Source organism: Pseudophryne corroboree (assembly GCF_028390025.1).
Source record: "Pseudophryne corroboree isolate aPseCor3 chromosome 3 unlocalized genomic scaffold, aPseCor3.hap2 SUPER_3_unloc_1, whole genome shotgun sequence".
Taxonomy (NCBI): Eukaryota; Metazoa; Chordata; class Amphibia; order Anura; family Myobatrachidae; genus Pseudophryne; species Pseudophryne corroboree.
In genome coordinates, this window is record NW_026967493.1 from 5616199 (window position 1) to 5636899 (window position 20701).

Here is a 20701-nt window from a genome sequence, read left to right on the forward strand (position 1 = left end):
AACGTCTCGACTTTCCAATCTGTACCCCTGGGATACTACTTGTAGGATCCAGGGGTCCTGTACGGCTCCAGCGTCATGCTGAGAACTTGGCAGAAGCGGTGGAAGGCTTCTGTTCCTGGGAATGGGCTGCCTGCTGCAGTCTTCTTCCCTTTCCTCTATCCCTGGGCAGATATGCTTATGGGGACGAAAGGACTGAGGCTGAAAAGACGGTGTCTTTTTCTGCATAGATGTGACTTAGGGTAAAAACGGTGGATTTCCCAGCAGTTGCCGTGGCCACCAGGTCCGATGGACCGACCCCAAATAACTCCTCCCCTTTATACGGCAATACATCTTTGTGCCGTTTGGAATCTGCATCACCTGACCACTGTCGTGTCCATAAACATCTTTTGGCAGATATGGACATCGCACTTACTCTTGATGCCAGAGTGCAAATATCCCTCTGTGCATCTCGCATATATAGAAATGCATTCTTTAAATGCTCTATAGTAAATAAAATACTGTCCCTGTCAAGGGTATCAATATTTTCAGTCAGGGAATCCGACCAAGCCACCCCCGCGCTGCACATCCAGGCTGAGGCGATCGCTGGTCGCAGTATAACACCAGTACGTGTGTATATACTTTTTAGGATATTTTCCAGCCTCCTATCAGCTGGCTCCTTGAGGGCGGCCGTATCTGGAGACGGTACCGCCACTTGTTTTGATAAGCGTGTGAGCGCCTTATCCACCCTAAGGGGTGTTTCCCAACGCGCCCTAACTTCTGGCGGGAAAGGGTATACCGCCAATAATTTTCTATCGGGGGAACCCCGCGCCTCATCACACACTTCATTTAATTTATCTGATTCAGGAAAAACTATAGGTAGTTTTTCCACACCCCACATAATACCCTTTTTTGTGGTACTTGTAGTATCAGAAATATGTAACACCTCCTTCATTGCCCTTAACAAGTAACGTGTGGCCCTAAAGGAAAATACGTTTGTTTCTTCACCGTCGACACTGGAGTCAGTGTCCGTGTCTGTGTCGACCAACTGAGGTAAAATGGGCATTATAACGTCCCTGACGGTGTTTTAGACGCCTGGACAGATACTAATATGTTTGCCGGCCGTCTCATGTCGTCAACCGACTTGCAGCGTGTTGACATTATCACGTAATTCCTTAAATTAGCCATCTATTCCGGTGTCGACTCCCTAGAGAGTGACATCACCATTACAGGCAATTTGCTCCGCCTCCCAACATCGTCCTCATACATGTCGACACACACGTACCGACACACAGCACACACACAGGGAATGCTCTGATAGAGGACAGGACCCACTAGCCCTTTGGGGAGACAGAGGGAGAGTTTGCCAGCACACACCAAAAACGCTATAATTATACAGGGGCAACCTTTATATAAGTGCTTTTCCCTTATAGCATTTTAATATATGTAGTCATATCGCCAAATCAGTGCCCCCCCTCTCTGTTTTAACCCTGTTTCTGTAGTGCAGTGCAGGGGAGAGCCTGGGAGCCTTCCCACCAGCATTTCTGTGAGGGAAAATGGCGCTGTGTGCTGAGGAGAATAGGCCCCACCCCCTTTTCGGCGGGCTTCTTCTCCCGTTTTTCTGAGACCTGGCAGGGGTTTAATACATCCATATAGCCCCCAGGGGCTATATGTGATGTATTTTTAGCCAGAATAAGGTACTATCATTGCTGCCTAGGGCGCCCCCCCCAGCGCCCTGCACCCTCAGTGACCGCTGCTATGAAGTGTGCTGACAACAATGGCGCACAGCTGCAGTGCTGTGCGCTACCTTATGAAGACTGAAGAGTCTTCTGCCGCCGTTTCTGGACCTTCACTTTTCGGCATCTGCAAGGGGGGTCGGCGGCGCGGCTCCGGGACGAACCCCAGGGTGAGACCTGTGTTCCGACTCCCTCTGGAGCTAATGGTGTCCAGTAGCCTAAGAAGCCAATCCATCCTGCACGCAGGTGAGTTCACTTCTCTCCCCTAAGTCCCTCGTAGCAGTGAGCCTGTTGCCAGCAGGACTCACTGAAAATAAAAAACCTAACAAACTTTTACTCTAAGCAGCTCTTTAGGAGAGCCACCTAGATTGCACCCTTCTCGGCCGGGCACAAAAATCTAACTGAGGCTTGGAGGAGGGTCATAGGGGGAGGAGCCAGTGCACACCACCTGATCCTAAAGCTTTTACTTTTGTGCCCTGTCTCCTGCGGAGCCGCTATTCCCCATGGTCCTGACGGAGTCCCCAGCATCCACTAGGACGTTAGAGAAATTTTACTTCAGGTTTTTTCTATTTGAACAAACAAATCCTTGTTTACTGCACCACAGGTTCATGTGTAAAACATCCTTTATAGCCACAATCATGTACTGAATACTCCTTATTAAACGCGGATGCAAAGCCGCCTCAGAAAAATCGACCTCAGATTCCGAGTCGGTATCAGTATCTGCCACCTGAGTAAACGCCCGCTTCTGCGAGCCCGATGGGGTCTGTACCTGAGATAAAGCCTCTTCTATGGACTTTTTACACACCTGCGTCTGTGACTCAGACTTATCTAACCTCTTAGATAACGAAGCTACATTCGTATTGATTGTAGTTAATAACGTGAGTAAATCCAGACCCACAACTTCACCCCCTACAACCTCCTCCGGTGAATCACATTCAGCCTCCGACATGTCGACACAATTGATCGACACAGCGACACACACACAAAATGCCTCAGCTAGGGGACAAGCCTATAGTGAAGCCCAGAGAGAGACCCAGAGGGAGTATGCCAGCTCACACCGCAGCGCCTATATATCCCTATAGGGGATATATAATACCAGCGCTGCTAGAATAAACTAATGCACCACACTGTGCCCCCCCCCCTGAGATATCTCGTTACTTGCGGGGAGCGATGGAGGTCCGGCCCAGCGTCTCCTTGCCACCGCGTCGAGGAGAGGAAGATGGTGCCGTGAGCCACGCACTAAGCTCCGCCCCTTCCCGGCGGGATTTAGCGCGCCTGATTTGAAAATGCCGGAGGGGGCCGATGAACGGTGCCGAGGCACCGACAGTGCTTCTGCCGGCTACCCGGACCCCAGTGACCTGCTACCCAGGGCGCCCCCCGCCCCCCAGTGCCCTGCGAGTGCCATCCGCAAAGTGAGTGGGAGCATGGAGCGCAACGTCTCCGCTGCGCTGTACCTAGTCACCGAAGTCTTCTGCCGTCCTGAAGTCTTCTGATCTTCTCATACTCACCAGACTTCTTTCTTCTGGCTTCTGTGAGGGGGTGACGGCGTGGCTCCGGGAACAAGCAGCTAGGCGCACCAAGTAATCGAACCCTCTGGAGCTTATGGTGTCCAGTAGCCGAGAAGCAGAGCCCTTAAACTAAGAAGTAGGTCTGCTTCTCCCTCCTCACTCCCACGCTGCATGGTGCCTGTATCCAGCAGGTCTCCCTGAAAATAAAAAACCTAACCAAAAGTATTTTCCAGAGAAACTCAGGAAAGCTCCCCTGTGTGTGTCCAATCAGTCCTGGGCCATACTTGCCTACCCTCCCGGAATGGCCGGGAGGCTCCCGAAAATCGGGTGACCCTCCCGGCCCCCCGGAAAGGTGGGCAAGCCTCCAGCTTTCCCCCTCGGCCGTCCGCAGCAGTAAACAAGTAGGGGGTCCGATGACGCGATTCGCGCTGAATCGCGTCATCGTAGCTCCGCCCCCCACTATGCAGCACCTCGTTTCTCAGCAGAGCGGGGGGTGGAGTCACGATCACGCGACCCTGATGCAACGCCCCCCTACCGCCCGTCCTGCTGCCGGCCACGCCCCCGAACCAACCGTCCTGCTGCCGGCCACGCCCCCATTCACCTACAACGCTGCCTCCTCCCGGAGGAGGAGGCAGCAAAGTAGGTATGTCCTGGGCACAAAGTCTAACTGAGGTCTGGAGGAGGGGCATAGAGGGAGGTGCCAGTTCACGCCTAGTCTTAAGTCTTTTCAGTGTGCCCAAGCTCCTGCGGATCCCGCCTATACCCCATGGTCCTTTTGGAGTCCCCAGCATCCTCTAGGACGTAAGAGAAAATGTCTATATAAGAATATAATTGCAATATACACATTGTTTAATTAAGACTATGAGGATAATGATATTAGTATAAGAATGTGACTGGCTCACCTGTGACAGAGGTTCTCTCCAGGTGCTGAGACACATATAGTACAGAGACATATAACATACAGCCTGTATAAAATAATGTGTGTGATAGTGTGTTACTGCCAGTGCAGTGTATGGAGACTGTCACAGGACCCTGGGAGCACCCTCTGTGCTGTGTGAGCTGGGGCTGCCTCCCTCTTGTCTGTACAAGTCATCTTACTTATATCACACATTCTAATAGCACTGTGTATCTACTGAGGAGAGGAAAGAGTGAGCTAGAGATACCGGCGGCCATTTTCTTGAAGCACTAATGGTGACCATCTTCTGTTGGATAGATACGAGTACATTGTTTCTGTGAATAATACAGCCGCTGTCTTGTGAATAGCAGAATCTCCATGTCGGGGGACGATGTTATTATTACTAGAGTGAAAACGGAGCATTTAGTGTACTGTACTCAGAGAAGACAATGGCGGCCATTTTGTTGTAGCCTTGCGGACGGCAGGTTACACAAAAAACATCGCGCCTGTAGCACTTGTTGGGGGCGAGGCCACACAGATGTGGGAGTCGCCATATTGACTCAGGTGAGAGGCGGCAGCGCTGGTTTAAATCCCCACAGTACAGATTTCGTCCCGATTATGGAGTGAGGTAATATGTATCTGTAATACGTATTATTGTTGTTATATAGGGGAGAGGGGGCTGTACAGTGATATATGATGGGGGGATAACACAGCTCCCGGCACACACTGATATGTGGTATTATTATTAGAAAGGGGAAAGGGGACTGTACAGTGATTTCTGATGCGGGGTACACTGGGCTCCACAAGGATTAACATTGGGGTGTAGAGTAGGATCTTGATCCGAGGCACCAACTGGCTCAAAGCTTTGACTGTACCCAAGATGCACAGCGCCGCCTCCTCTATAACCCCGCCTCCCTGCACAGGAGCTCAGTTTGTAAGTTGGTGCCATGCAGTAAGCAGGCAATCAACAGGCGCTGGCGTGGACACTGTAAAGGGCAGCGCTCCACTAGTCACCGGGACACAGGGCACAGGTGGGGGCTTTTCTCTCATAAAAACCCGTTTTTAACAGCCCGCAGCGCCCGTTGGTTTTGCCAGCAGGGTGAGAAGGCCTGACCTGTAGCCCCTCCCCCAGCCTCAGGGCGCCATTTGGGTAAATGTTCCCGCCCTGGAGCTGCATTTCTCTCCCTCACTTCCTGTCAGCCGCCATTACATGGAGCTGCGATGTTCCTGGGACTGCTGGGGCAAATCCTCCTCTGTAAAGCCGCCTGCTCGCCAGCACTGTGCATTTTACAGGACACTTAAGTATTCTACCTGTCACTGGGACAGTGTTAGTAAAGAAAGAGTGCATACATTCAGGGTTGTGTGGTACAAACACCCTGTGATATATATCCAGTATCTACTGTGTTTTGTTATATTTGCTGTTTACATATATAGCTATTACTGAGTATTACTTTGTATTGCTAGTCCAGTGCAGTTTTATGGTTGTATAATTCCTGCATGGTACGCTTGTGACTATATATGTGTGTGTACATGTAGCTGCTGCGTGGTTGCCATCTCATTTCACTCAGCGTGCTGCTCCTATATTCTTTAACCTGTGGGGGCTCAGTGCGTCAGGTTTTCTGAATAGTATAGGTATTTCAGAAGATATACTTGCTGTGTAATTTTTCTTTGTGATTTATAGTCACACTATTTATTTATTTATTTATTTATTTATATATATATATATATATATATATATATATATAGCTCAAAAAAATAAAGGGAACACTTAAACAACACATCCTAGATCTGAATGAATGAAATATTCTTATGAAATACTTTGTTCTTTACATAGTTGAATGTGCTGACAACATAATCACACAAAAATCAAATTTATTAACCCATGGAGGTCTAGATTTGGAGTCACTCAAAATTAAAGTGGAAAAACACACTACAGGTTGATCCAACTTTGATGTAATGTCCTTAAAACAAGTCAAAATGAGGCTCAGTAGTGTGTGTGGCCTCCACGTGCTTGTATGACCTCCCTACAATGCCTGGGCATGCTCCTGATGAGGTGGCAGATGGTCTCCTGAGGGATCTCCTCCCAGACCTGGACTAAAGCAACCGCCAACTCATGGACAGTCTGTGGTGCAATGTGGCGTTGGTGGCTGGAGCGAGACATGATGTCCCAGATGTTCTCAATTGGATTCAGGTCTGGGGAACGGGCGGGCCAGTCCATAGCATCAGTGGTGTCTCCAGACTCTGTCACGTCTGTCACATGTGCTCAGTGAGAACCTGCTTTGATCTGTGAAGAGCACAGGGCGCCAGTGGCGAATTTGCCAATCTTTGTGTTCTCTGGCAAATGCCAAACATCCTGCACGGTGTTGGGCTGTAAGCACAACCCCCACCTGTGGACGTCGGGCCCTCATACCACCCTCATGGAGTCTGTTTATAATCGTTTGAGTAGACACATGCACATTTGTGGCTTGCTGGAGGTCATTTTGCAGTGCTCTGGCAGAGCTCCTCCTGTTCCTCCTTGCACAAAGGCGGAGGTAGTGGTCCTGCTGCTGGGTTGTTGCCCTCCTACGGCCTCCTCCACATCTCCTGATGTACTGGCCTGTCTCCTGGTAGCGCCTCCATGCCCTGCACACTACGCTGACAGACACCGCAAACCTTCTTGCCACAGTTCGCATTGATGTGCCATCCTGGATGAGCTGCACTACCCGAGCCACTTGTGTGGGTTGTAGACTCCGTCTCATGCTACCACTAGAGTGAAAGCACCGCCAGCTTTCAAAAGTGACCAAAACATCAGCCAGAAAGCATAGGAGCTGAGAAGTGGTCTGTGGTCACCACCTGCAGAACAACTCCTTTATTGGGGGTGTCTTGCTAATTGCCTATAATTCCCACCTGTTGTCTATTCCATTTGCACAACAGCATGTGAAATTGCTGGTCAATCAGTGTTGCTTCCTAAGTGGACAGTTTGATTTCACAGAAGTGTGATTGACTTGGAGTTACATTGTTTTGTTTAAGTGTTCCCTTTTATTTTTTTGAGCAGTGTGTGTGTGTGTATATATATATATATATATATATATATATATATATATATATATATATATATATATATATATATATATATCCAAAGTCATACCGGCACTCCAATAGAGTAAATAAATTCTTTTACTGCGGTGCCCTCCAGGTCAGCAATAGACAATGTAGAGGATATAGAAATTGGTGGCACTCACGCAGATTTAGTAGATGCAGGAAGAAGTTTCTTTATTTAGCCTACATGTTTCGGGGAAAAGCACCCCGTCCTCAGGGCTGGACAACGTCCAGCCCTGAGGACGGGGTGCTTTTCCCCGAAACATGTAGGCTAAATAAAGAAACTTCTTCCTGTTCCATCTACTAAATCTGCGTGAGTGCCACCAATTTCTATATCCTCTATATATATATATATATATATATATATATACCGTCTTATATCACCTTGACGAAGGGGCGCCACGGCCCCGAAACGTTGGTCACCTGATGTCTAATATGGATTAAACTTTTTGCACTTTATCATCTTTAATAAAGACTCCTAAGTGCCGCTGTTTGTTCTATGAGGATATATATGTGTGTGTGTGTGTGTGTGTGTGTGTGTGTGTGTGTGTGTGTGTGTGTGTGTGTGTATATATCTATCTATCTCTTGAATTCCCGGTTTGTGCTGACCGTAAAGTCACACTGCACTGGGAGTTCTTGCTAGGTATATCGCTGCTAAAATTGTACCAGGTTGCCTGATATTGTGCTTCTTATTATGTCCGCTACACGAGGCAACGGAGCTGGTGCTTCTCCCACATTGCGTGGTGGTGATGCTGCAGTCACTTTTGAGGAAAATTTGTCAGTAGGTAGTTCAGGTTCAGGGGGTTCCTTACCCCCCAGTGGGTCTGTAGCTCCGGGGGGCAACAAATGACCCGTCTTGAGCTACGTTTTCCACGCTGTTAAATACGCTAGTAACTATACTGACGCCCCCTGTGGGACCACCTGTGCCAGCGCAGCAGTTTATGGTCCCTGCAGTCAATCTGCCATGGGCGGATCAAATCTCAACTCAGTTACAGCACTTGAACCGGTCACTGACAATCTAAATCTCGCTCTCACCCACCTAAGACTAAGATGTCTTCTAAAGGGGCCACTACTTCCTCACAATCCATTGCTATTCCGAACACATCCTCTGCCTACACAGGTTCCTAAACAGAAATACTCGGGACCAGCGTTCAAATCCTTTAGACCTCAGTCCTTTCGAGGCCGTGCTAGAGGAACAACCACACACGGTAGAGGATGTGGTTTTCAACAAACCACTAACCGTCATCAGGACGCTAAGACCACCGACAAGCCAGTGTCATGACGGGCTTCCAGCCCATCTCGGATCTTCAGTTGTGGGAGCACGCCTTCAGACGTGGTTTCAGACATCCACAGATGGGTGGATCCGCAATTTAGTGTTCAAAGGTTACAAAATAGAGTTCGATTGTCTTCCACCAATGCGATTTTTCAAGACAGGTCTGCCTGTGTCAGAAGACAAAAAGGCGGTTCTGCAAACTGCGATTCAGTCTGATATAGCAGTTTTGATTCCGGTTCCAGTTCACCAACAGGGTCAAGGTTATTATTCCAGTCTTTTTGTAGTTCCAAAGCCGGATGGCTCTGTTAGACCGATATTGAATGTAAAGGGGCTCAATCAGTACGTCACTTACTACTGATTCAAGATGGAATCCCTGCAGTCAATAATTGCAAGTTTAGAACCACAGGAATTAATAATTTCGCTGGATCTCAAGGATGCGTACTTACACATTCCAATTTTGCCACCGTATCAGGTGTACTTAAGGTTTGCAGTACAACAAAACCATTATCAATTTCAAGCACTACCGTTTGGCCTCTCGGCTGTGCCTCGGGTATTCACTAAAGTAATGTCTGTGATGGTAGCTCATGTAAGATCCCTGGGAGTGATAATAGTTCCGTACTTAGACGATTTGCTCATCAAAGCTTCGTCTCAACAGATACTCCTTCAACATGCCACAAAAAAGTTCAAGCTTATTAAATACACTGAGCGCTTAAAATAACAATTGACAATACATCCCTTTTGTGTTTGGACACGAACACTTTGAGGTGTATCCTCTTTCGATGATCACGATCCGGTTGATTAATTCCAGATATAAAATGGAAACAGAGAAAAACAACAACCAATGTGTAAAACGTTCTATGTATTAATAAGTAAATTGGTGCTGACACAGATATTAGTGATATAGTGTACCCCACTCACACAAGAGAAAGTGGGTAAAAGCACATTAAAGTATCTTTCTGTTTATAAATTTAGTCGTCCAATCCCATGCCTCTCATTCCATACGTTTAACAAGGGAAAACAGATCACAGGAAAACAGAAGGTCTACTGAATGCAGGCGCGTACCCCAAAACTCACAGAAGATAAATGGGTGGTAAACATATCAAGGTATCTTTTGGATGTGGGTAGTTAATACACGTAGCGTACCCCAACTCACAATCAACGGTGAACTGCAGCTCCTATCAAGGTATCTTTTATGTGGTGCAAGAAATGGATCTCTCAACCCCAGTCCAAACTTAATTGACTCCACAATTCGTCCAAAATAAAAGGGGGAACAAGTTTATTGGATCAAACAAAAGATCCTCATACATAGTATGGATAAAAACATGGCATCCAAAAACAAGTAAAAATTCTATATCCAAAAGATAAAAAGATTATTCTTTTAAAACAAAAGGAAAAAGTCATCCAAAATGGTGAGGATAAACAGCTACTCACACTCCCAATGTCCTTATCCTTCAACATGCCTTACTAACGTACAATGTACAAGTTCAACACGGTTGGATTGTCAACTTCAAGAAATCAAGCCTGATTCCATCTCAAAGACTTCCAATTCCTAGGTATGAGTCTCGATACAGTGGATCAACGAATTTACCTGTCAGAACATAAAGCACAAAGTATTCGTCATCTGGTATAGTTAGTGCTTAAACCACGGACTGTCTCGGTGCAATTGTGCATTCGACTGTTAGGAAAGATGGTGGCGTCTTTCGAAGCGTTCCAGTTCTGAAAATTTCACTCATGTCCTTTTCAACTGGATGTTCTCGCACAGTGGTCAGGCTCGCATCTACAAATTCATCAGATGGTATGGTTGTCTCCAAGAGCCAGAGTATCACTACTCTGTTGGCTCCAAGTACACAATCTCACCGCAGGAAAAAGGTACGGAGTCTGGAATTGGATAATTCTGATGAAGGACGCAAGTCTCAGAGGTTGGGGAGCAGTAGTCCAAAATAGTCTGTGGTCAGACTGAGAAAGATTACTGTCAATAAATGTCTTGGAACTCAGGGCAATTTACAACGCGCTGCGACAAGCAGTGCACATGCTCCGGTCTCTGACTGTCCAGGTTCAGTCAGACAACGCAACGGCAGTCGCAATCATCAACAAACAAGGAGGAACTCTAAGTTGTATGGCCATGCGAGAAGTTGCTCGAATCCTCAATTGGGCCGAGCATCACCAGGTGATATTGTCGGCAGTGTTTATTCCAGGAGTGGACAACTGGGAGGCGGATTATCTCAGCCATCAGGATTTTCATCCAGAAAAATGGGCATGGGAAGTGTTCCAGATATTGGTCCAGCAGTGGGGTTACCCACAGGTGGATCTAATGGTATCTCGCCAAAATCATCAAACATCCCAGTATGTGTCCAGAACAAGAGATCCAAAGGCAGTGGCAGTGGATGCTCTCACAATCGCGTGGCCTCGTGTATCTGTTTCCACCATTTTCGCTGCTTCCTCGATTGCTAAAGCGGATCAAAATAGAGTCCACGACAGTCATACTAGTGGCGCCTCATTGGTCTCGCAGAGCGTGGTTCTCGAATCTCCGCGATCTACTCGCAGACGATCCGTGGACACTTCCGCTGCGTTCCGGACCTGCTGCAACAGGGTCCGTTCCTTTACCCCGATTTAGCGCGGCTGAGTTTGACGGGGTGGCTGTTGAAACCACTCTGTTAAGACCGAGTGGGCATTCTAGAATCGGTTATACCAACCATGTTACGTGCTAGAAAGCCAGTTAAGGCAGCTCATTATCACAGGATTTAGCGTGCCTACATAGGGTGGTGTGAAGCTCGGCAGTTTCCGACATCATCTTTCATGTTATACCGACTTTTGCTATTTCTGCAGACGAGGTTAGATGGAGGACTACGCTTATCTACACTAAAGGTGCAGGTCTCTGTCTTGTCAATTTTCTTTCAAAAGCATTTGGCCCTTTTGCCAACAGTTTCCTGCAAGGAGCCCTCAGAGTACAACCTCCATTTACACCACCTACAGCTCCATGGGACTTGAATCTGGTTTTAGATTTTTTTACAGTTTTCAATTTTTGAACCCTTACAACACGTGGATGTTAAGTTTCTAACTTGGAAAACAGTTTTTCTCCTAGCCTTAGCTTCAACAAGGTGTGTTTTCAGAATTGGATGCCTTGTCATGCAAACCACCGTATTTAGTGTTTCATGATAGAGCGGAACTTCGGATGAATCCCGCCTTCCTACCAAAGGTGGTATCATCTTTTCACATCAATCAATCAACCAATCGTAGTTCCGTTATTATCAGAAAGTGCAGGGACTCCAGCTAGTTTGCGTTTATGTAGCCCGAACAGCAACAGTTCGTAAAATGGATACATTGTTTGTTCTCTGTGATGCAGTCAAGATGGGTTGGGCAGCTCCCAAGCAAACCTTGTCCAGATGGATTAAGATGACCATACGTCAGCCTTACCTTCATGCTAGGCTACAACCGCCTACATCAGTTTCAGCTCATTCCACATGTTCTGTGGGAACGTCATGGGCAGCAGGTCGTGGAGCTTCTACAACGCAACCTTGCCATGCAGCTACATGGTCATCAGTGCACACGTTTGTGCGCTTTTACAAGTTTGATACGTTTGTGGTATTAGCATCTAGCTTTGGCTGTCTAGTGTTACAGGTGCCAAACAGCTCTCCCGCCCAAGGGGGAAACTTTGGTACGTCCTAAGAGTACTCCAGTGACCCCCCCTAGTGGATGAAAAAGAAAATAGGGTTTTTGTACTTACCAGATAAATCCTTTTCTTTGAATCCACAGGGGACACTGGACGCCCGCCCAAAGCAGTTTCACCTGTGTTGTGGGAAGTTCGGTAGATCTAATGGTAACATGTTCTCACTGATTTATTTTTATTTATTTTTTTAAATGTTAAGGTGATTGTTATCTATTGTCGTGTCAACTGTTTAGTTGTCCGTTACGTTGTGTCAACTTTATTGTTGTCCGTTATGTTATAATGTTACATGTAATTCTCTTTAGTTCATCCTCTCTATCGCTCCTGTTCTGCTCAGTAAAAAACACTGAGGTCTCTATGGGAGGGGGTGGAGAGTTACCAATTTAAATATTTAAATGTGCCTGTCCCTGCTAACGCCCCGTCCATATCCCAAGAGTACTCCAGTGCCCCCTGTGGATTCAAAGAAAAGGATTTACCTGGTAAGTACCAAAATCCTATTTTCTCTATATAGGAGTGGGAGTATATAGAGGAACACAGGGGTCTGTACAAGGATGGGATGATGGAGAATCACCGGCCCCTCACATCACTGGGTAAGAGGAGACTGCTATACTGTAAAGAGATAACTACGGAGGTCAATTCCGGGATCGGTGGGATCCCGGGATTTAGGCCCAAAAATGGCTGGGATTCAATCACGTGATTGGAAGCTCCAATCCCGGGGATTGAGGGATCAGCGTTGAGCGTCCTCAGGATGTTCAGACGCTGCCCGGCTTCCTCCTCGTGGCTTCCCAGCGCAGCGTGACATGCAGCGAGAGGTCACGCTGCGCCGTCATACGCTGCTGGAAGCCGCCGGGAGAGAGGATAAACGCCAGTCCCGGGATTGACCATTTTTCAATCCTGATACCCTTGATTTTCAAAAAATGGCCCGGGATTGGCCTCCCTAGAGACACCTATGATGTGATATAGTGTTCACTCTAGGATTTTTTTAGGGCAGGGTGCTGATCACGGGTAGGGCACATTTTTCATTCGGGAGGGCACATTTTTCATTCGGGAGGGCACGTTTTTCAGTTAGAAGGGCAAAATTCGGTACATACTATAATGCTTGGTCCTCCCACTCCCACATGATCGGCGCGCAGCAAAAATGTAGGGGCGTTGTTTTTCATGGGGAAGGGGCATGGCCACATAATAGTGGCAATTCACATTACACCACACAGTAGTGCAGCTAATACACACTGCACCAGGTAGAACCTCCTATACACACTGCGACAGGTAAAGCACGTTATACATATTGCGCCAGGCAGAGCACGTTATACACACTGCACCAGGTAGAGAGCACTGAGAAACATTGCACCAGGTAGAGAGCACTGAGAAACATTGCACCAGGTAGAGAGCACTGAGAAACATTGCACCAGGTAGAGAGCACTGAGAAACATTGCACCAGGTAGAGAGCACTGAGAAACATTGCACCAGGTAGAGAGCACTGAGAAACATTGCACCAGGTAGAGAGCACTGAGAAACATTGCACCAGGTAGAGAGCACTGAGACACATTGCACCAGGTAGAGAGCACTGAGAAACACTGCACCAGGTAGAGAGCACTGAGAAACACTGCACCAGGTAGAGAGCACTGAGAAACACTGCACCAGGTAGAGAGCACTGAGAAACACTGCACCAGGTAGAGAGCACTGAGATACATTGCACCAGGTAGAGAGCACAAGACACATTGCACCAGGTAGAGAGCACTGAGACACATTGCACCAGGTAGAGAGCACAAGACACATTGCACCAGGTAGAGAGCACTGAGACACACTGCACCAGGTAGAGAGCACAAGACACATTGCACCAGGTAGAGAGCACTGAGACACACTGCACCAGGTAGAGAGCACTGAGACACACTGCACCAGGTAGAGAGCACTGAGAAACATTGCACCAGGTTGAGAGCACTGAGAAACATTGCACCAGGTAGAGAGCACTGAGAACATTGCACCAGGTAGAGAGCACTGAGAAACATTGCACCAGGTAGAGAGCACTGAGAAACATTGCACCAGGTAGAGAGCACTGAGAAACATTGCACCAGGTAGAGAGTACTGAGAAACACTGCACCAGGTAGAGAGCACTGAGAAACACTGCACCAGGTAGAGAGCACTGAGACACATTGCACCAGGTAGAGAGCACTGAGAAACACTGCACCAGGTAGAGAGCACTGAGACACATTGCACCAGGTAGAGAGCACTGAGAAACATTGCACCAGGTAGAGAGCACTGAGAAACATTGCACCAGGTAGAGAGCACTGAGACACATTGCACCAGGTAGAGAGCATTGAGACACATTGCACCAGGTAGAGAGCACTGAGACACACTGCACCAGGTAGAGAGCACTGAGGCACATTGCACCAGGTAGAAAGCACTGAGGCACACTGCACCAGGTAGAGAGCACTGAGGCACATTGCACCATGTAGAGAGCACTGAGACACATTGCACCAGGGAGAGAGCACTGAGGCACATTGCACCGGGTAGAGAGCACTGAGACACATTGCACCAGGTAGAGAGCACTGAGAAACATTGCACCAGGGAGAGAGCACTGAGGCACACTGCACCACGTAGAGAGCACTGAGACACACTGCACCAGGTAGAGAGCACTGAGAAACATTGCACCAGGTAGAGAGCACTGAGACACACTGCACCAGGTAGAGAGCACTGAGACACATTGCACCAGGTAGAGAGCACTGAGAAACATTGCACCAGGTAGAGAGCACTGAGACACATTGCACCAGGTAGAGAGCACTGAGAAACATTGCACCAGGTAGAGAGCACTGAGACACATTGCACCAGGTAGAGAGCACTGAGACACATTGCACCAGGTAGAGAGCACTGAGACACATTGCACCAGGTAGAGAGCACTGAGACACATTGCACCAGGTAGAGAGCACTGAGACACACTGCACCAGGTAGAGAGCACTGAGACACACTGCACCAGGTAGAGAGCACTGAGACACACTGCACCAGGTAGAGAGCACTGAGACACACTGCACCAGGTAGAGAGCACTGAGACACACTGCACCAGGTAGAGAGCACTGAGACACACTGCACCAGGTAGAGAGCACTGAGACACATTGCACCAGGTAGAGAGCACTGAGACACATTGCACCAGGTAGAGAGCACTGAGACACATTGCACCAGGTAGAGAGCACTGAGACACATTGCACCAGGTAGAGAGCACTGAGACACATTGCACCAGGTAGAGAGCACTGAGAAACATTGCACCAGGTAGAGAGCACTGAGAAACATTGCACCAGGTAGAGAGCACTGAGACACATTGCACCAGGTAGAGAGCACTGAGACACATTGCACCAGGTAGAGAGCACTGAGACACATTGCACCAGGTAGAGAGCACTGAGACACATTGCACCAGGTAGAGAGCACTGAGACACATTGCACCAGGTAGAGAGCACTGAGACACACTGCACCAGGTAGAGAGCACTGAGACACACTGCACCAGGTAGAGAGCACTGAGACACATTGCACCAGGAAGAGAGCACTGAGACACATTGCACCAGGTAGAGAGCACTGAGACACATTGCACCAGGTAGAGAGCACTGAGACACATTGCACCAGGTAGAGAGCACTGAGACACATTGCACCAGGTAGAGAGCACTGAGACACACTGCACCAGGTAGAGAGCACTGAGACACACTGCACCAGGTAGAGAGCACTGAGACACATTGCACCAGGTAGAGAGCACTGAGACACACTGCACCAGGTAGAGAGCACTGAGACACACTGCACCAGGTAGAGAGCACTGAGACACATTGCACCAGGTAGAGAGCACTGAGACATATTGCACCAGGTAGAGAGCACTGAGAAACATTGCACCAGGTAGAGAGCACTGAGACACATTGCACCAGGTAGAGAGCACTGAGAAACATTGCACCAGGTAGAGAGCACTGAGACACATTGCACCAGGTAGAGAGCACTGAGACACATTGCACCAGGTAGAGAGCACTGAGACACATTGCACCAGGTAGAGAGCACTGAGACACACTGCACCAGGTAGAGAGCACTGAGACACATTGCACCAGGTAGAGAGCACTGAGACACATTGCACCAGGTAGAGAACATTTTTGATCTCCGCTTTTTTTGTGTGCAAGTTTATTTACTGGGGGCTGATGCTGCGGGAGTTGATCGTGCTGGTCTCCCCTCACACACCGCGGAGCTGGTTGGAAATGGCCACCACACTTATCCATGATGTACACAGAGGAGGGAGGGCTGGGTTTGCCTCGGCGGGAGAGGCAAACCCAGCCCTCCTGTCACTACAGATCATGAGCAGACCTATAGTCTGCTCGCAGAGGAGGGGAGCTGCGGCGGCTGACAGCTAAGGATTGGCGGGAGGGGGTGGGACGGGCCACGGAGGTCTCTGTCTCTCATGCAGGGAGACAGTGTGTTAATGTGTCCGGCGGGCAGCAAAGTGCAGGGCGGGAGGGCGCACACAAACGGGCAGGGCGGCATTTAGGTGTCTAAAAAAGGGGCAGGGCGCAGCGCCCTGTGAAAGACACCTAGAGTGAACACTATGATAATTACATACATACAATGTATTCTGTTGCTCTGTCTCCCATACAGATGGGACCAGTAACAGGAATACTCAGAGAGATGTCCCCGTCCTCTTTATTCACAGGATTGTATAGAGGAAACTGACAGTATCCCACAGGTAGGTGGCATTAAGGTTTTACTAAATACAGAAGTGACCTCACGATATGATCTGTGGAGAATCTGTGTGTGTCTCATACACTGATATTCTACTGGTATTGCATATAGTAGCTCTCCTTGTATATCCTAATGCTCCTTGTTTTTATAAGGCTCCCACTACTCCATATAAATAGTAGACAAAGTAAAAATAACCTGTAACACAGCTCTGGTCTTTGTTTTATAATCACATGTAACCCCCAGACCTGTAGCACCAATATTCTTTGACTTTTCTCATTTTCTGTTCTTTATAGTTTATTACAGAGTTGTTTTATTGGGTTATTTAGGTTGAAGCCATGAATAATATTAAGGTAGAGAATTTAGAAGGAGAAGAAGAAAAGTATGTGATTGGTGTCCAGGAGTATAAGGAGGAAAAAATCCCTTCAGATATCGGCACAGGTGAGATATAATCAATAAGCACAGAGTCACATATTCTCCTTGTTCTGTCACTACAGCAATCTCTTATTTTACACCCTCTTCTGTCACTGCACTAATCTCTTATCCCGCACCCTCCTCTGTCACTGCACTAATCTCTTATCCCTGCACCCTCCTGTCACTGCACTAATCTCTTATCCCGCACCCTCCTCTGTCACTGCACTAATCTCTTATCCCGCACCCTCCTCTGTCACTGCACTAATCTCTTATCCCTGCACCCTCCTCTGTCACTGCACTAATCTCTTATCCCGCACCCTCCTCTGTCACTGCACTAATCTCTTATCCCGCACCCTCCTCTGTCACTGCACTAATCTCTTATCCCGCACCCTCCTCTGTCACTGCACTAATCTCTTATCCCGCACCCTCCTCTGTCACTGCACTAATCTCTTATCCCGCACCCTCCTCTGTCACTGCGCTTATCTCTTATCCCGCACCCTCCTCTGTCATTGCGCTAATCTCTTATCCCGCACCCTCCTCTGTCACTGCACTAATCTCTTATCCCGCACCCTCCTCTGTCACTGCACTAATCTCTTATCCCTGCACCCTCCTCTGTCACTGCGCTAATCTCTTATCCCCGCACCCTCCTCTGTCACTGCGCTAATCTCTTATCCCCGCACCCTCCTCTGTCACTGCGCTAATCTCTTATCCCGCACCCTCCTCTGCCACTGCGCTAATCTCTTATCCCGCACCCTCCTCTGTCACTGCGCTAATCTCTTATCCCGCACCCTCCTCTGTCACTGCGCTAATCTCTTATCCCGCACCCTCCTCTGTCACTGCGCTAATCTCTTATCCCGCACCCTCCTATGTCACTGCACTAATCTCTTATCCCGCACCCTCCTCTGTCACTGCACTAATCTCTTATCCCTGCACCCTCCTGTCACTGCACTAATCTCTTATCCCGCACCCTCCTCTGTCACTGCACTAATCTCTTATCCCGCACCCTCCTCTGTCACTGTGCTAATCTCTTATCCCGCACCCTCCTCTGTCACTGCGCTAATCTCCTATCCTGCACCCTCCTCTGTCACTGCACTTATCTCTTATTCCGCATCCTCCTCTGTCACTGCGCTAATCTCTTATCCCGCACCCTCCTCTGTCACTGCGCTAATCTCTTATCCCGCACCCTCCTGTCACTGCGCTAATCTCTTATCCCGCACCCTCCTCTGTCACTGCGCTAATCTCTTATCCCGCATCCTCCTCTGTCACTGCGCTAATCTCTTATCCCGCACCCTCCTCTGTCACCGCGCTAATCTCTTATCCCGCACCCTCCTCTGTCACTGCACTGATCTCTTATCCCGCCCCCTCCTCTGTCACTGCGCTAATATCTTATCCCGCACCCTCCTGTCACTGCACTAATCTCTTATCCCGCATCCTCCTCTGTCACTGCGCTAATCTCTTATCCCGCATCCTCCTCTGTCACTGCGCTAATCTCTTATCCCGCACTCTCCTCTGTCACTGCACTAATCTCTTATCCCGCACTCTCCTCTGTCACTGCACTAATCTCTTATTCCGCACCCTCCTCTGTCACTGCACTAATCTCTTATCCCGCACCCTCCTCTGTCACTGCGCTAATCTCTTATCCCGCATCCTCCTCTGTCACTGCGCTAATCTCTTATCCCGCATCCTCCTCTGTCACTGCGCTAATCTCTTATCCCGCACCCTCCTCTGTCACTGCGCTAATCTCTTATCCCGCACCTTCCTCTGTCACTGCGCTAATCTCTTATCCCGCACCCTCCTCTGTCACTGCACTAATCTCTTATCCCGCACCCTCCTCTGTCACTGCGCTAATCTCTTATCCCGCATCCTCCTCTGTCACTGCGCTAATCTCTTATCCCGCATCCTCCTCTGTCACTGCGCTAATCTCTTATCCCGCACCCTCCTCTGTCACTGCGCTAATCTCTTATCCCGCACCCTCCTCTGTCACTGCGCTAATCTCTTATCCCGCACCCTCCTCTGTCACTGCGCTAATCTCTTTTCTCTGACGTCCTAGTGGATGCTGGGAACTCCGTAAGGACCATGGGGAATAGCGGCTCCGCAGGAGACTGGGCACAAAAGTAAAAGCTTTATGACTAGCTGGTGTGCACTGGCTCCTCCCCCTATGACCCTCCTCCAAGCCTCAGTTAGATTTTTGTGCCCGAACGAGAAGGGTGCATGCTAGGTGGCTCTCCTGAGCTGCTTAGAGTAAAAGTTTAAATAGGTTTTCTCTAACGTCCTAAGTGGATGCTGGGGACTCCGTAAGGACCATGGGGAATAGCGGCTCCGCAGGAGACTGGGCACATCTAAAGAAAGCTTTAGGACTATCTGGTGTGCACTGGCTCCTCCCCCTATGACCCTCCTCCAAGCCTCAGTTAGATCTCTGTTAGATCTCTGTGCCCGAACGAGAAGGGTGCACACTAGGGGCTCTCCTGAGCTTCTTAGTGAAAGTTTTAGATTAGGTTTTTTATTTTCAGTGAGACCTGCTCGCAACAGGCTCACTGCATCGAGGGACTAAGGGGAGAAGAAGCGAACTCACCTGCGTGCAGAGTGGATTGGGCTTCTTAGGCTACTGGACATTAGCTCCAGAGGGACGATCACAGGCCCAGCTTGGATGGGTCCCAGAGCCGCGCCGCCGGCCCCCTTACAGAGCCAGAAGGCAGAAGAGGTCCGGAAAATCGGCGGCAGAAGACGTCCTGTCTTCAACAAGGTAGCGCACAGCACTGCAGCTGTGCGCCATTGCTCTCAGCACACTTCACACTTCGGTCACTGAGGGTGCAGGGCGCTGGGGGGGGGCGCCCTGAGACGCAATAAAAACACCTTGGATGGCAAAAAAAATGCATCACATATAGCTCCTGGGCTATATGGATGCATTTAACCCCTGCCAGAATCCATAAAAAAGCAGGAGAAAAGTCCGCGAAAAAGGGGCGGAGCCTATCTCCTCAGCACACTGGCGCCATTTTCCCTCACAGCTCCGTTGGAGGGAAGCTCCCTGTCTCTCCCCTGCAGTCACTACACTACAGAAAGGGTTAAAAAAAGAGAGGGGGGCACTAATTAGGCGCAGTATTAACTATACAGCAGCTATAAGGGGAAAAACACTTATATAAGGTTATCCCTGTATATATATAGCGCTCTGGTGTGTGCTGGCAAACTCTCCCTCTGTCTCCCCAAAGGGCTAGTGGGGTCCTGTCCTCTATCAGAGCATTCCCTGTGTGTGTGCTGTATGTCGGTACTTTTGTGTCGACATGTATGAGGAGAAAAATGATGTGGAGACGGAGCAGATTGCCTGTAATAGTGATGTCACCCCCTAGGGGGTCGACACCTGAGTGGATGAACTGTTGGAAGGAATTACGTGACAGTGTCAGCTCTGTATAAAAGACAGTGGTTGACATGAGACAGCCGGCTACTCAGCTTGTGCCTGTCCAGACGTCT

At 48.8% G+C, this 20701-nt stretch overlaps 1 protein-coding gene across 5 annotated transcripts in view; it reads left to right on the forward strand.

Annotated features, from left to right (window-relative positions):
- The first annotated feature begins 4478 nt into the window (after positions 1–4478).
- The window catches only part of LOC134983156 (gastrula zinc finger protein XlCGF26.1-like), a 319758-nt gene continuing 303535 nt past the window's right edge, over positions 4479–20701 (forward strand). For 2 of the 5 annotated variants that reach the window (XM_063948902.1, XM_063948905.1), the window contains exons 1-3: positions 4654–4743; positions 16742–16829; positions 17152–17263. In XM_063948902.1, coding sequence (XP_063804972.1) covers positions 17161–17263 — 103 coding nt within the window. In that variant the 5' untranslated portion in view covers positions 4654–4743; positions 16742–16829; positions 17152–17160. Of the gene's footprint in view, positions 4744–4818; positions 5147–16741; positions 16830–17151; positions 17264–20701 lie in introns of those variants that run through there. The other 3 variants (XM_063948903.1, XM_063948904.1, XM_063948906.1) reach the window with 3 other exon arrangements.